The sequence below is a fragment of the Ictalurus furcatus genome, chromosome 1, assembly GCF_023375685.1.
Source record: "Ictalurus furcatus strain D&B chromosome 1, Billie_1.0, whole genome shotgun sequence".
In the NCBI taxonomy this organism is placed as follows: Eukaryota; Metazoa; Chordata; class Actinopteri; order Siluriformes; family Ictaluridae; genus Ictalurus; species Ictalurus furcatus.
Window position 1 is genome coordinate 29,710,190 of NC_071255.1, and position 17,467 is coordinate 29,727,656.

General features: G+C 39.2%; 1 protein-coding gene across 1 annotated transcript in view; it reads left to right on the plus strand.

Moving 5' to 3' along the window:
* Positions 1–17,467, plus strand: part of LOC128614456 (E3 ubiquitin-protein ligase HECW1) — an 86,153-nt gene that overhangs the window by 26,516 nt on the left and 42,170 nt on the right. The window contains exons 6-10 of the mRNA XM_053635749.1: positions 1,456–1,625; positions 12,450–12,592; positions 12,853–12,953; positions 13,070–14,470; positions 16,320–16,406. Coding sequence (XP_053491724.1) covers positions 1,456–1,625; positions 12,450–12,592; positions 12,853–12,953; positions 13,070–14,470; positions 16,320–16,406 — 1,902 coding nt within the window. The remainder of the gene's footprint in view (positions 1–1,455; positions 1,626–12,449; positions 12,593–12,852; positions 12,954–13,069; positions 14,471–16,319; positions 16,407–17,467) is intronic.

The following is a 17,467-nucleotide window of genomic DNA, read 5'->3' on the forward strand; positions in this document are numbered from 1 at the left end:
TTTTTTTGTGTTTTGTTGTCCAACAGCTTGCTACTTAAGTGTAATTTCCTCACACAATTAACACTTTGATAAAGTTGTTGCATAGACACATGCCATAGAGAAAGTGAAAATCAATTGAGGTTGCTATCAGATACTGTGTCAAACAGTCCGTAATGGAGCCGTTTTATTCTTTTTCACTTTTGAGGATAACCATATATTAAAATGCTATAACTTTTGCATGCATCTCAGTCACAAGTAAAGAGAAACATATTATAATAGGAACAATTTTTGGTGTTTGGTTCACCCAGGCCACCACACATATACGGACTGCTGGATTAAGATGATCAAGGTCCCGTTCTTCAAGCTACAGTGTGCTTGCTGTCACATCAAGTTGTCATGTCAACTGTACGTTAAATTTTTAAATGAAACGTCAGCTACACTCATCACTAAAAAACATTTAGCTTCAGACCCTCTTTGTGTGTACCTTTATTTAACTTGGGAATGAACAGAATAATTAGCTCCCCTGACAGCCTTTGCATTATTCCCTTGAGGTTTCTCTTGTTTTCAGCATCCCTTGGTGTGGTGAGTGTGAATTTATACCTACCTTCTGGGGAAAACACAGCTGGTCCATATACAGATGAATTGGAGACATAATGGAAAAGTTGTTTATCATTTTGCACATGAAATAAGGCTAAAAACACCATGTCAGATTTGCTTTGCTTCCTTATCACTACAATTCCAGGAAAAAAAAGAGGGTTCAGCTATTCAGAAAGAGCACACTGTGAGGAAACCCACATGTTAACATATCCTCCACATACCCCTTCTTTCAGAAGTCCTAAATATGGATAATAATTACTTTTATAGGAAGAAAGGTACTGAGCAGATTTGAACTATTCCAGTGCTATGCTCTTCACTCATTTGTAGCCAACAGCATTGGACTGAAAGCTGCCAACCAATGAACGCAGCAATAATACAATCTTTATTAGGTAAGGAATAAAACACAATAGAGTGTGTTGTTATAGGAAAAACGAGCATTAATATGAACCTATGATTTGCCTTGCAGTTGAAACTGTTGTCAGAGGTGTGGTTATAGAAAATTAAGAAACATCTTCTGACAAATCAGAATTGCTGCTATTTAAGTAACATTACAGAATATGAACTATCTGGTCATTGAGTAGGGTTATTATTCCATTTTTGGGACCTCAAGATGTATTATTTTTATTATTTCTCTGTAACATGATCTCTTGAGTTCGGATATGGATAATAAAAAATCAGCTTAAATTGTATTTAAATAGTGGTCAGAGGCACACCATGGAATCACATTTACAAAAATCGGAAGTATTTTTTCCTCTAAAAAGGCGCAGGGTAAAAGTACTCATCTGAGTTGCCCAGATCTATATCCAGAAGTTATGTTTTGTGGAGAGCAAAGCATCAAGTACACATGCTTACCATCTTCTGTTCCCTGTTTAACATCAGACATCCAGGCAGTGGGTTTGAAGAAGGGGATGTTCTTCAATCCTGATCCATATTTGAAGATTGCGATCCACCCTGGAAAACACAGCATCTTCCCTGCTCTCCCTCACCACGGTCAAGAGAAGAGATCTGGCATCATTTGCAACACCATCAACCCTGTCTGGAAGAGAGAGGTCAGCCCTCATCTGTATCGATAGAGAGAGAGAGAGACAGACAGACAGACAGACAGACAGACAGATAGATAGATAGCACCTGTAGACGGACCAACAGACACTAGACAGGAACACACTGTCGACAGATAGACACACTGTCGACAGACAGACAGACACTGCAGACAGACAGACAGAGACCCTGTAGACAGACAGACAGATAGACAGGCACTGCAGAGACAGACAGACAGATAGATAGATAGATAGATAGATAGATACTTCACTGGAAGCTATAACAGCGGTTTGGATTGTATGATGGAACAGCAACATACAGTCTGAACAATTTGTCAAGATATTTGGATTTTCAAACAGTGTTTGATGTGTCTTTTATGTTACTACACTTGTTCTGTCGTGCACTGAGCCTTGACATCAGAGTTTTTCCATTCCTGCTTTGTAGTCTTTGATTGCACATTGCTTTCAGCTTTCAAAACTAAAGTGCTGCATTTAACAGTTCAAACATTTTGTCTGTCTGATTTATCTCAATGTATTCTAACACAGAAAGCAGTGTTTATAGGAAGATAAAAAAAAATAGAGAAAATGACAATTAGTGGATAGATCATTAGATATTATAAGAGGTGCGTAAGATAGTGGTTAAGATGGTGGACTCTTGATTGGAAGGTTGTGAGTTCAAATCCCAGCAATAAAAACCTGCCATTGTTGAGGGTTATGGGCCTTGCTCAAGGGCCCAAATGCTCAGTTGTATACAACGAGATAAAAATGTATGTCTGGATAAGGGTGTAATGAAGGATGTATACTGTATAATGAAGGATTTTTTTAAATGAGATTTTCAGACTTACACCTGAACTTAACTTAATTTTGGCAGTTATAACATTTAAAGTTCTTATTAGTCATGGTATCTAGGTATATGTTCACACACTATTTTTTTTTTTTTTTTAAACAGAAAAATCCAGGCTTTTTGCACTTGTATGAAAACAAAAGTCTCACTTCACATGCATTTTAACTATAAGAACACTCTTACCATTCCTAGTTTGTGTTGGCTAACTAACTCACCTAACTTCCTGTGCAGATTATGCAATGTTGGAATCTTTTTCAATTCAACATCTCTTAAATCTTGATCACTAACTAGACTTTTTTTTCCACTGGAACTTACATGTTTAGTTTTTCACACTTACTCCCACAGCAACAGCGCTTTTTAAAAGCAGTCACGTTTCACTCCAGGAGCTTAAAGTGTTAACTCCAAAAATAGATTTCCAACAGCCAGAGAGTCTTAACCATCCATGAAATATACAACTTATAGCATTAGGCAGCCATCAGCACATCATGAGTGTGAAATATGGCTTCATCTCAGACTCAGTGCATGGCTGATCGTGCAGAAATCCCCCACAGCGTGTCATGTGATCTCGAGACTGATGCTTCTCTCAGAGATAATGGAGCCATTATGAGCCTTGGGAACCCTGGTGACTTGAGCCTAACCTGATGTGCACAGCCACTGGGGATTTACTCATAGTACTTTTCTAGTTGAAGCTGATACAGTGTATTGTTTCACACTGTCTATAGCTAATGCCCAAATTGAAGTGGTATTATATGTGAGGGTTAAAATCAATATCTATCAGTAGCTCAGCAATGAAACTATTAGAGTTGAACAATAAATTACATCATTAGGTCTCGACGATGGCATAAGAATGATGTAGGGCAAATTATTGCAGACACATTTAAAGAAAAGAGGCAGCTGCATTCATGATTTCTAATTTCTTGTACTACTGGTCCATTGTTCTCAGTAGCCTTTTCTACTGCTACCTTATACAGATTTGTGACACCTATTTGCAATAAACAGTGCAAACTAAAAATTATTAAGGTTTTTATCTGACTCCCCTATCGTAGTTTCTCCTCCAAACATATCCTGGGGAAAAAAATGGATGATAGAGTAATTAATCCACATTCACTACACCCAAGACTGTATTAAACATGCACCCCCTCAATTACCGCTGATGACGTGTTACAGATGTGTCAGCGACGCGGTCTGGGGGGAAAAAAACACACACCCAAATGGAGATCAAAACTACAGGGCGTTTCACTCTGTATTATCACCTGACATGACTGTGTGGGCTAGAAAGAAATAAGCCCCAGCCTCATGTCTTATAAAACATTGATCGTGCTCAAAAGGAGACGAAGAAGAAGCCCTTATTTTTAGATGTATACAGTGAAGATTATTTCTTCGTATATCCAAGCTTGTTAGGAAGTTGGAATCAGAGCACATGGTCAGCCATGATATTGCACCCCTGGAGCAGAGAGGGTTAAAATCCGTACTCAAGGGCCCAACAGCGGTAGCCCTTCCTCTCCGGGTGATAGCAGCTGCCTCTGTCCAAATTCGTTATAGGAAAATGACTCTTTTTTTATATGAAAGTATGTACAGTACTCATGGTGGGCTGTTTTATTTCTATTCTGTACCTGCTCCATTCCTCTCTCCATGTGTTTATCTCCATCAGTCCCTCTGGGCGGGGAAAGTGTGGGGGAAGGGAAGCTATATGCTCAAATGTGGAGATTGCAGCAAAGCGTGACTGTGACGCAGTTAAACGGATCTCCTGTATGGTGAGACCGTAAATCATATTTCCTCTCCCTCACCAGCGATTGATTGGACTGAGCTTGCACTCCAACATATTGCTGCAGCCTCTTCTTTTCTTTCCTGCCAGCCAAGCCAGTGATCAAAAGCATTAAACACATAGGTACTTTAATGGACTCTCTACAATGTTTATCCTACTATCCTTATGAGGACCATCCTTTAATTTACTTTTATTTAATTAATGCCATGCTTACACTTAAATCTATTCCTAACTTAACCTCAATAACCAAATGGTAACATTTTCACCCTTGGTTTAAAAAAAAAAAAAAAAAAGCCCCTACCAAGGTATAAAAACATTCTTACACACAAACACATGACATGCTTATTCTTGAGTGATGCAATTTTTGCCATTTGCAGGCAATGCCCTCCAGTTTGAATACTAATTTTATCCTCAGACCTGCAATGCTGCATGTTCAGGGACAATATCAAGTAATGTTACACTAAAAATCAGAAGTTAGTTGATATTCTATAATGAATGTCAAATGAAATGAAGTAGGGCTAACTAGTAGAGGATTGGTGTTCAATGGCAAATGGGCATATTCAGCAGTTCTCACACCAAGCTCTATTGCTTCACTGTTTCATCATCCAGTTTTCAACCATTTTGAATAATACATTGAATAGGCACAGTTTGGTACAGTTCTCTGCACCATGCTTTTTACCACTACCCATTTTCCAAAAACCTTCATTTACATATTTAAATATTTAATATGTACACCTTAGATTCAGCCCTTGAGTCATTGAGACAGTGCCAATTTATGCAATTACCATTCCTGCTATATTTATACTGCATAGTGTACTAGGAGATTGCAGAGAACTCACACACATGCACACACATTCACATCAAGGGGCAAATTAGCAGAGCGAATTGCCTTATCAGCATGTTTTTGGTAAATGGGAGGAGACAGGAGAACTTGGAGGAAACCCAGCGTTACATGCTAGGGTAATGTTTTACATAACCCAAACCCAGAAAGATTAGTTTTTTTCAGAAAGACTATTTTATTGCCACACTGTCAAAAACATTACAGGCAACAAACAGGAAGTAATTTCTCCAGGGTTAAGCAACGTCAAAAACAATAGACAAAACCAAACCCTAACTCTGCAAACAAAACTACCTTCACAAACATTAACAAAAATTAAGAAACAACAAAATGGTTTCTTCCTAACCCAATACCAAGAGAAAGTGATAAAGGAAATGGCAATTACCTTAGTCTGGCAGTGGTGACAATAAGGACATAGAATATATACACTCAATAGCTATAAGAGAGAGTCCAGCATTTTATTCTCCTCTTTTTTTCTTGTATTCCATGCTAAGGAAGTGCCCCACCTGTTGCAGCCTAGCATGGTGATGCCTCCCCCTAGGGATATGAAGGACAGCTGTGATGCAACATTGCTACCTGCTGCACCACCATGCTGCCCTAAAATATATAATATCTTTAGATTTTGCATTAGAGCTTTCATTTGGCTGAGAGGCATGATGAATTCAGTGCAGATGGAGTCAGTGCTCAGTAGAGCGATCATTATAATGGTAGTATCTGTCAAACACATGCACACTGTTAGTGTTTTTTTCACCATATTGTGTGGTACAGCGCAGTATCATACCCATAATGTTTCTATGTATGTTGTACTGTTAATGTGCCAGGGTACTGGGGGACCAAACAGAGACATACAGGAGGAGCTTAAAATTGTGCAGACAATCGATTAATTTATAATGCAGTCATCGCAGAATCATCATGGGTCATTCCTCAAGTTAGACAAATATTTTGAGAAACTGGGTAGATCTAATTGGTCTTCATAATCTGCAAATATTTTTGGGTTTTGGTTTTCAGTTTCTTCTTAAACTCTTGCTGTATGTGTCTCTTCACATAAAACCGAAGACTGAGTGAAATGTAAAGCAGGCCTTAAAACTCAATGTTAATTTATATTGTCAACACTAATATGATGAGGAAAATGATATCACCACTCAAAAACCTCTAGAAATTCCCTCTTACTTTCACAGGTAACTTTATATGATGAGGACTGTGCTGTTATATTTGGTCTGGCGAATAAGACAGCATTTAGTATCCTAAAAATTTATAGCCACATTTAAAAATTATATATATATATATATATATATATATATATATATATATATATATATATATATATATATATATATAATTTTATCTTCTGGTAAATGGTAATTGGATCTGAGTATATAATAAGCAGATGAGGATCAGAGTTTGATTCTCAGTTCCAAATTCATTTATATCTTCGCTCTTAATGGCCTAACCCAGCACTTTCTTTAGAACCTCTCTAGATGAAGTGAGAGTTGAGTGCTATGCCATTGATTATTTTGCCTGGAAGCATCAGGAAATCCCTATTGTTTTTGGTTGTTTAATTGGTGGTTGCCGCAATTATGCTATTTTTGGCAAAGAGCTATCTTGTCAGTTTATGACATGTATAGCTTATGTATGGAGCTCTGTAAAATCTTAGATAATGTAGAAACCTTAAAGGTTCTGTGGTTGTCCCTCTGGGAGAACCTTTAAATGTTTTACACTATATAGGAAAACGTATGTGGACACCTGACCATTACACCCATATGTGGGTCTTCCCAAAACTGTCAACCCAAATTTGGAAGCACACAATTGTCTAGAATGTCTTTGTATGCTGTAGCATTAAGCTTTCTTTCATTGGAACTAAGAGGCCCAACCCTGTTCCGGCATGACAGTGCCCCTGTGCACAAGGTGAGAGCCATGAAGACATTATTTGTGAAGTTTGGTGTGGAAAACTTGATTGGCCTGCACAGAACCATGACCTCAACCCCACTGAACTACTTTGGGATGAACTGGAATGACGGCTGTGCACCAGGCTTTCTTGTCCAACATCAGTTCCCAATCTCCTACACTCTTGTAGCTGAATCCCCACAGCCAGACTCCAAAATCTCCTAAATCAGAAAAGGTTCCATCTAAAACCTTTTGTGGAAGTTAAGAAGACTTAATTATCCAATAAACTATTAAAGAATTATTGAAGAACCTTGTTTTCTGATGGGTGAGAATTTATTTGAACATATAGGTTGTAGCGGGTGTTCGAAATTGGACAAGTTGCTAAAAAAATTTCCTATAACAGGACATACTAATTGTTAGTAGCTTGACTGTACAGTTTCCAGAAGCAATATGATGGGTCATTGGATCCATTAGATTTCCCTGTATGCACCGTAGTCTGCTCACTGAACATTGTGCAACACTAGTGGGCACATTACAGTATGTTATTAGTATCCATTTTATTACTTGATCTGATTTATATAATAGGTGATTTTATACCACAGCACTGTTGAATTCCCAATTCTGATTGTTTGTTCCCAACTCTGACAGTAGTTCTGGCTACAAGGCAAATCACAGGTTTAGAATAATGTAATTGTTCTAATATACTATTGTTTCTATAGTCAAACTTACACAAGAACTTATATGGTAGACACTCCACTGTACATCCATAAATGGATGTTTAAAAAACAAACAAACAAAAAAAACTGAATGTATTGACATGGTGAAGTTTTTTGTGAGGAGATTATTTGTCATTTTTCAAAGAAGTCTCCAGTGTCGGTGCTTTGTAATATTCACAGGTAAATCTGTAAGTTTTCTTCAGCATGAAGGGCTTTGTGGTTTTTCAGCAACATGACAGACTGCAAAAAAGAGAGGCTTGTGAGAAAATGACATGATAAACTTGTTTTCCAGACATCCAACAACCTTAATGTCATGGTTCAAAGGTAGAGACGGAAGCAAGCACAGATTCTCAAACATTTAATAAACAAACAAACAAAAAAACAAAGACACTAAGACAACTAGGCAAAATACTGTGACTAAGGCTAAACATAAACGATGAAACATAACATGGTCCCGGGACAAAGGTCAAGATAGACAATACGTAAGACAAGGAAGCAGTACAAACAGTGGCTATATATATATAAGTGCTCGTTAAACAGAAACGTGATACAGATGCAGGTGGTCATTTGACATGGATGTAGTATGGTGCAGTGGCTGCTGGGAAATGTAGTCCAGAGTTACCTCCATGATATATGACACTTAACTGTAACTATAAAGGATTTTTTATTAAATTGCTGTAATATAAGTGGAATAAAAATTCATGATATGCTATTTTTGGAAATGATCATTTACTTCTCTTGCTTTGGACTGCATCATACCACCTTGTTATTGATTATTTTCCTAGAAGAGCATGCACCATTTTCCATCATAATTTTAGCCAGTACAATATGTCACAATACATATTTCATATGTAGTTTTTGTAGTTCATATTTCCTGACAGGTTAAACAATAAAAGCTTACAGAACATTAGCAAGCTATCAAGCATCATGTTAGATAGCCTAGCTAGCACCATAGAAAATGCTTGCATTAGGTCAATTATAGCTAATATTGAAGTGCACAAAATATATTTATTATTATTATATTCATAAAAATTTTAATGGTTAATACACAGTTGAAGCCGTTTTAATGTCCTTGATATACAGAATACACACCTGTAACTGTACCATAACGATTGCATTCTGTATTAATGTTCTTTCTATAGAAAATGCTAATCTTTGCCTGTTATGTTGCTTAGCAACCAATGCTTACTGTTCACAGATTACAAAGTGTAGCAGAAGATGTGTTTGCTTATTGAACACTGGATTTTTAATATTATACAGTATGTGTTGCCATTTTATAAAAGCAATAAGCCGTATTGCTTTATTAATCTATCTTTATAACACTGGCTAATGTGCCTAGTTAGTTGACATGAAATCAGTTAGCTCACTCTCAGCATTGCTGTCAAACATGAGCAGCATGGAGATTAACAGCACCACATGGGAACCCGTCCACCACACCACTGCCTTAGGCAGTGGCCTATACAACCTAATAGATGAGCCATCACTGCTTTCCAACACATTACAGCAGTCACTTTCTGGTTAATTGTTAGAGGAATATCAGCTACTATCAACTTGTCTTTCTTTTACTGCTGTTCTTTAGAGAGCATCATTACTGCAGTATTCCACATGGCCCCAGGGTGAAAGAATGCAGCATTTCAGGAGAGATCATTACATTCCCCTTCTGCTAAAAATGTCTCAGGATCTATAATAAATGGTAACGCTATCTGGATGACCTACAGTTTTGTAAGCATTGATTAGGAATTATTGTGACAGCCAAGGCTATCCTGACATAATGTCTAGCTGTTGTGCCCTAGTGAGGAATTTGAGAACCATTACAGTAAGAAGCCCTGTGTTGCATTGTTGAGACTGATTTCAGTTAGCACACACGTTTAACTTTTTTCCCCCCAACATCAGTTTTACAGGACTCATTCCTTTTTTTTTGTATATTTAATTATTTAAGATGCATTGTTAATTTTTAAATACAGAAAGGCAAAGTTACATACCTACAAGAGTGTTTTGGAGAAATGGATGGTCTTAATTAGGAAAGACTCTGGATTTTCCCGCTTTTGCTGAGCTAAACAGGGGAAAAACAGCAGGGGAAAAACAGCCATGTTCATTTAAAAGTGAACATAATGGACAATAAAGCTGCAGGGGGCTGAGAGGCCACTGCTGTGTGATTATCGCCTTTAGATGCACATATTAAATTTTCACCCCAGCTGAATGAAGAAAATGGGAGACCAAAGCAAAGCACTAGATATGATGTGCTTTATACTAAAGATGTTGCTTTCAGTAATGAGTTTCTCATGCTGACTGCAGTAGAAATATAATAAAAGGTCCCAAAAGTAAATTGCCTGTTAGTCAGCCAAATTCTCGTAGTGTGCTAAGATGACTCTATTTTTCCATGAAAGGATGTGGCTTCTTCTCAGAATTACATCAAATTATATCTCTTAACCTGCAGTTGAATTAATCTGAATGCTAAAGCTACATTTCGTCATCTCCAAACAGCAGTGTGTCCTACACCTCACAAAGCAGAATTTGCCATATGTCCTTGTAATTTGGACCGAGTTCAGGTTTATCCCTCAAACTTGGCTAAGGCAAGGCTTTTTAAACAGGCTTATTCAGCATGCAGGCGCTGCTGCTTAGCTTGGCGTCTTAAGCACTAACGATAGCTCAAGGGACATACAGGTTCTAGATCTGCTGTCCTTCAGCTGTGCAGGACAAGAGAAGCTGGCGTAATTGTCACGGCTCATATCAAGCCCACTACCAATCTTTTTTATTTCAATTAATGAAACTGAGCCATATGGAGGCATGCATATTCAATGAAGCCTCTCTCTGGGTTTCTCTTGCATTCAACCATAGCACTTCATTAAACTCTTACCACTTAATTAAATGCATTATCATGCATGTGAAAGGTAGTCCAGAAATGTATGACCCATTTTAGTCCATCATTCCTTTCCTTCTCAAATGTGGTACCACTTCTACTTTAGCCACATAAGATACCACCATATTCTGGATAAACAGAAATTGGGCAAGAGCAGAGTGGTTTGATATTTCACTTATATACATACCCATCCATCCATCCATCCATCCATCTTCTACCGCTCATCCTCTTCAGGGTCACGGGGAAACCTGGAGCCTATCCCAGGGAACATCGGGCACAGGGCAGGGTACACCCTGGACAGGGTGCCAATCCATCGCAGGGCACAATCACACACGCATTCACACACCCATTCATACATTACGGACACTCTGGACATGCCAATCAGCCTACCATGCATGTCTTTGGACTGGGGGAGGAAACCGGAGTACCCAGAGGAAACCCCTGCAGCACGGGGAGAACATGCAAACTCCGCACACACAGGGCCACGGTGGGAATCGAACCCCCGACCCTGGAGGTGTGAGGCGAACGTGCTAACCTTATATACATACCATGATGTGCAAATATAGATATGTTTTCTAGCTGTGGCTGAACTGTAGCTCAGTTGCAAGTGTCACCATTATTCCAGTCAGTAATGTTTAGGAAGCCTTTTCTGCAGTTATTTTAGCTGGATAGCAGTATCCACAGTTAATTAAAAGCTTTGATTGTTATAGATGTGTTTAATCAGGTAACTTTAAATCAATATAACCAATATATTTGTTTAGATTTGATTAGAATGCAGAACTGTGCAGGATCAAGACACCCAAAGCTGGTGTTCAAAATGTGTTCAGGGTAGCATCCACATACTGCACTAAAATATTAACACTTAGAATTGCTGTTCATTTGTAACTGCTTATTCATTACATAGCCAAAAGTATGAGGACATCTGACCTTCACACCTATATATAGTTCTTCCTAAAACTGTTGCTACAAAGTTTGAAGCACACAATTGGCGAGAATGTTTTTTGATTTGCTGGAACATTAAGATCTCCCTTCACTGGAACTAAGAGGCCCAGCATGACAGTGCCTCTGTGCACAAAGTGATATCCATAAATAATGTTGTGCCAAGGTTGGCATGTAAGAACACGAGGGGCCGGCACAGTGCCCTGATCTCAATCCCACTAAACACCTTTTGGGAATTGGAATGACAGCTGAGCATTTGGCATCCAATATCAGGGCTCAGTCTCTTACACTTTTGTGGCTGAATAGACAAATCCCTACAGCCACATTCCAAAATCTCGTGAAAAGCCTTATCAGAAGAGTTTATAGGGTTATAGCAGCAAAAGGGGAACAATGCAATATCTGTGGTTTTGGAATGGGATGTTTAATACTCACGTATCCACATACTTTTGGTCATAAAGTGTAACAGCAAATGTTATCTAAATAACACCACACTGAAGTGAGTTTGGTTTTGTTATATCTCATCTGTTTTAACCCCTTGATCAGGGGTTTGAACAACAAAGGCCTGGTGTGACTGCAGGTTTTCTTTCCAACAAATCAAGAGCCACACATGCTAGCCGATTAAAGGCAAAGATCTTATGGAATCCAGCGTGGCTCCTGCTTGGTTGGGACTAAAACCAGCATCCACAGCATTCGTTTGCAGATAGATTTTGGTACCCCTGGCCTGGATGATGCATCTAGTTAAAGCTACTCAATAGTGGTTCTCCACAGAGGTATTCTGCCATGCCATCTCCACAGAGCAAAGCAGGAGAGCCTAGCAATGCTGAATGGACTTACAGTTCATGAAATTCAAGTATGACACAGTATTTAAATATACAGTACATATAGAGGATGTATCTGCAGCATACAAGTAAAGATAAAAAAGTGAGGGAAACATGGGGCCTCAATACAGTTTTCAGAAGTACATGTTTTTGTTTTCCTCTATTTTCACAGAGATTTAACTTTGTCTCTCTACCCACGGATGTTTTGGAGATTGAGGTGAAAGACAAATTTGCCAAGAGTAGGCCCATCATCAAACGCTTTTTGGGCAAGTTGTCTGTGCCTGTGCAACGGTTACTAGAGAAGCATGCTATTGGGTAGGTGTCATAGAGTAAATAACATGGTCACCAAATGATGCTTTCCTTGGCGTATTTTTTAAAAGGTGTCTTTTCACACATTTTTTTAAATAATAACATACATTTTCTAAATTTCTTTGTATATTTATACTTTGTAGATGACTATAGGAATAAGTTATTCCAGTTTCAACTCCTTATTCCTTCAGATATTTTCCTTTTCTCAGTGCCGTATATGTCAGGAATAATAGTAATTTGGTGTGTGGGTGTGTGTTTCACAACAGAGACCGTGTGATTAGCTATGCTCTAGGCCGCAGACTGCCAACGGATCATGTCAGTGGACAGCTGCAGTTTCGCTTTGAGATAACATCTTCTATTCATCCAGGTCTCCTCTATTTTATTATATCGAGTCTTTTTATATACTAGACTGGTTACTATGCAGAAAAACTGAAGTAGGTTTCTCAACTTTTTAGTGACAAATTGTCCTGATCTTTCTTGCAGATGATGAAGAGGTGTCTGTTAATGCTGATGTCGCTGTGACCCCTGACCGGCAGGAAGCAGGGGAGCTAAATATTGACCCACCAGAAGCTGCTGACTTGGATGCAAAAGATGAAGATCTAAATGAGCTCAATGAGAATATCTCTCTGGATGTAGAGGCACAGAATTCTTTTCCCCTATCTTCTTCCACTAAACCTAGTTCCCCTGTTCATATTGTGTCTAGCACAGAAGAATCGGGGGAGGATGGAAATCTAGAGGAGGCACCAAAGGATGAAGAGGACAGACCATTGAAGGATTTGTCATGCACAGTTCAGTTCCCTGAACATCAAGAGCAGAGCCCTGAGGAACCAGCTGAGGAGCTGGGAGAGGTGCATCATGATGGGGATGCAGAAGTTACAGAGGATATTTTGGAAGCTCATGTAGATGAAGTTGCAGATGAAATATGCACAAGAGATGAGGAGGTGGATGAAGAAGCTATTAGGGTAAGCAGAAAGGTTGAAGATTCCACAGAATTGGAAGGAGCTACAGGCTCAGAGCAGACAGAAGTAAGAGAGGAAGGAGAGAGTGAGACTGTAGAACCATGCTCTCCAAGGACGACATGTATGATGAAGCGAAAGGCCATGAAACGCCGGCCCTGCTCACTGCCTGTCTCTGAACTTGAGACAGTCATTGCCTCATCTTGTACAGAACCTGAGACGCCACGATCACACTATATCCGTATACACCACCTCCTGCACAGCCTTCCCTCTGCCCAGCATGGCTCCCTGAGCCAAGATGATGAGGAGACAATCGATCCCGACTCTTCTGAGGATGTCAGTCTGAAACCTGCAGAGAGCGAAAAGGTGGTGGCTGATGAGAATGAGGAAGGATCAAGTGAGACTCTGTCTCCATCAATAGTCCCAGAATGTCTTGGACCTTGCTGTCGAAGGATTCTGCCTCCGAGCCTCTCTATTGAACGGCTGTCTGAGCTCAACCAGCTCTTGGAGGGCGAGACCCCCTCACGTCTGGAAAGTGAGGATGTGGAAACTGAATGTGGTGGAGGAGGTCAGCGGGTTCACAGGGAGAGTGAGTGTGAACTGTGCGACACCTCCTGCTACAGCACCTCATGCTACAGCACATCCTGTTACAGCACATCCTGTTACAGCAACTCAGGCCATGAGGGACGAAACCGCTTCTGCAGCCACACACGCCTGTCATCTGTGGACAGCACACGTCTGTCAGAGAGCACCGTATTTTCCTCGCAGGAGGAAGAGGAGGAGAACAGTGCCTTTGAGTCAGTAACAGACTCAGGACAGAGCCCAGAGTCAAGGGAGCTGGGCGATGTTTCCACCCAGTGGATGGAGGAGCAAAATGAGGGAGGGCATGGTCAGTCTCCAGTAGCTGGACCCAGTGTTGGGTCACCAGGTGAGGAAGAGAAAATTTCTCATTTAAAAAAAAAAAAGATGTGGCTGGGTTTTGTTTGTTATTTCAGTTGGCCCAAAATGTGGCCTCAATTGGTGCTACCACAGTTGATTGATTTTCAGTTACTTGAATAACTGCCATAGTAATAACCATTGACCCTTGACGTGAAATTTACCCTCCTTCCTCCTCTATGGTACAAAGATCATTGTCACTTTACCAATTTGACAAGGATTTATATTGACATTTCTGCAGTCTATTGGTTTTCACACAACTGAATATCTGCCGATAACAGTTGACCACTCACATGACATTTACCCTCCTTTTCCCAGTAGCTCTCTAATATAACACCAATATAAGACCAAAAGGAGATAAAAGCAATAAGGCTTGAAAGCAACATTCCCACAAGAGCTCAGGGAACATTTATCCCTGCTGACTGCTAGTTTTTCCAGTAATTATCTGTCTTACCAGGCAGGGAAAAGGTTCAGAGTCAGGCTCAGTCATCCTGCTATACTCTTAGAACATTTGGTTAAGTGCTCGCTCACAAGCACAGTGGTTGGTAGATAGTGTCTTGGCTGACTTCTTCATGACTCATCCACAAATACTGTTTGAGTCCTGTGAGTTTGCCAATATGTCTGGTTGGGATTTATTTACTGTGATAACTCACACTCTGGTTAGATATTGGAGACAGTGATGCAAGTCAGTGAATTTTTTACAGGAAATGTTGATCTATACTGTCTTTAGACCTTTTACTGTTAAAATAGTTGAACTAGTAACTAAATATTTTCCCCAAAGCCATTAGACTTCTCCAGTTTGGTATGATTGTAATAGACTATTTTATATATATATATAATAGTAGCCATTTTATCAGTTACACTAAACATGTGGATGAACTTTGTGGGTATACAATTACTGAGTGATCTGTTGCTATGCACAATTTGTAAGCCCCTCTCTACTACATCCACCATAGGACCACTGCTGACCAGATATTATTTGGGTAGTGGAGTATTCTCAGGGTTTAGTCAATGTTTACACTTAATGCACTTTATTATACACTCCAAATATGTTGGTGCACTATGTAGGTGTACAGTTAGACATTATATTGTAGAGTAGCTCATCTTTTTCCATGCATAACTAGATAATTGTCCTTCCTCTAAGTTTTAGTATGGCCACAGGACAAATGTTGACCGAGTATTTTTTGGTTGGTGGATGTCATGTAAAAAAAAAAATTATTTTTAAAAACCTGCAATGGGTTCCCTATTGGTGCAAGAGAAAAGTGTTTGGGAACTCCCAACAATGCCATAGCCATCTGTAGCTAGGTGTCAGAATAGCAAAATTGGCCATGCTCTCTGTGTGGGAGGGATGTCATATTCACACCATAATTTATTCTTGTTTTTCCTCTTTCCCTTTGAGTTGTTTCTATTTTGAGCAGTTTACTTTAGTGTCTCATTGCCAAGAAAGCCACATTCATGCCAAGCAGTTGAGATCACTTTAATATGAATTGATATAAAGCAAATATTCCTGTTTTCAAAACAATAACCAGTAGAATTTGACTTTGAACAGTTTATGGGTAAATCCTTCTCGCATAGAGACTATTGAATACATATATTTTGCAGTGAAGGTTTCTTCAAACAATAGCTTTGTTTCTGAGACACCCATGTAATCTATTTATCATTGTACCTTCAGAACAGTCTGAACCAGACAGTACTCCCATGGATGTTTTTCATCATGTTTCTCTTCATGCAAGGACTTTCATCATGTTTTTCCATTTCATTTCATTGTTCTTTCATGATTGTCCATGTCTCTTAGATTATGAATAGTGAATCTCCATTTTTCATTTTCATCACCTTTGTAGGAGCTAGTCACCGTCCAATCAGTCAGCTTTCTGCTATGCGGGCCACCTCCCACCATTACCCCAGTGTTGATGACTCATTGCCACCAAGTAAGCTAACCTCTGCCACTCCTTACCCTTTCTCCTTCATTTACATCTGAGGCGGTGTGTGGTTGTATGTGTTTGTGTGTCACACAGTGTGTGATCTGTTGGTAGATCTTATGAATTTGTGCTTTCACGATGATAAGGTAAAAACTCAATCAACTCACTGTTCAAGTGGTTAAAGTCATGGGAACACTGTTGCTAGGCAACTGGGACCTATGTAGGCTGAACATCAAAGTTAGCTAATAACTGAGACTAAATATTTAGCCAGCTAGCTTGTTGATAGTATGTCTTAAATAAGGACAAAGCAAAGTTATATGAATAACAACATTTCTCTCAGATAAATTACTATGAAGAACTTAATTACATATGCAGTTGATCATACATCGAATGTCCATGGAATCCACCGTATTCAGAAATGAGACAGTTGTATCACAACTTGTGAAATTTGAACACAGCATGTGTACATACAGCAAAGAATTTTAAATTTCACTAGTAGATTGTGCTTCCCAGTTCATAGTAACAACCCATTAAAGACCATTTAAGGGCATTTAAGGTTTTTCATTAAACCCCATGGTCACATGTGTTTATCTAATAATAGAGCAACCTGTTTGGACATGTCAGCGCTCATTTTTTAGCTCAGGCAAAGTGCAAAGACATGGCATACATGGAACTAGATTAAGGAGTATAATTATATAAGAATCCTTATTGTATTAGAGTCCTTTATTGACTTGAATCCTTATTGACATGGCCTTTTCTGAGATGTACTATATACATCAGTATAATGTCACAGGACCACTCAAGGACCCTCAAGGCTCCAGAAGTAGAAACAATCTCCTCTCTCTAGTGATCAGATTTACACTGAGTTGAACTCACTTGTAGTCAAGGTTGTCATTTCCAAAGTAACAAACCATGAAGGGACTGTCCTAAAACATATGATTTAGGAGGCTGATTAGAAATTCCACCAAGCAGTCCTACTGGTAGAAATGTTTACAGTGGAAAGAAAATGAAAGCAGTTTGCATTAGCTTGCAGGGTCATACATCACACTTACGAATCATTCAGCAATATG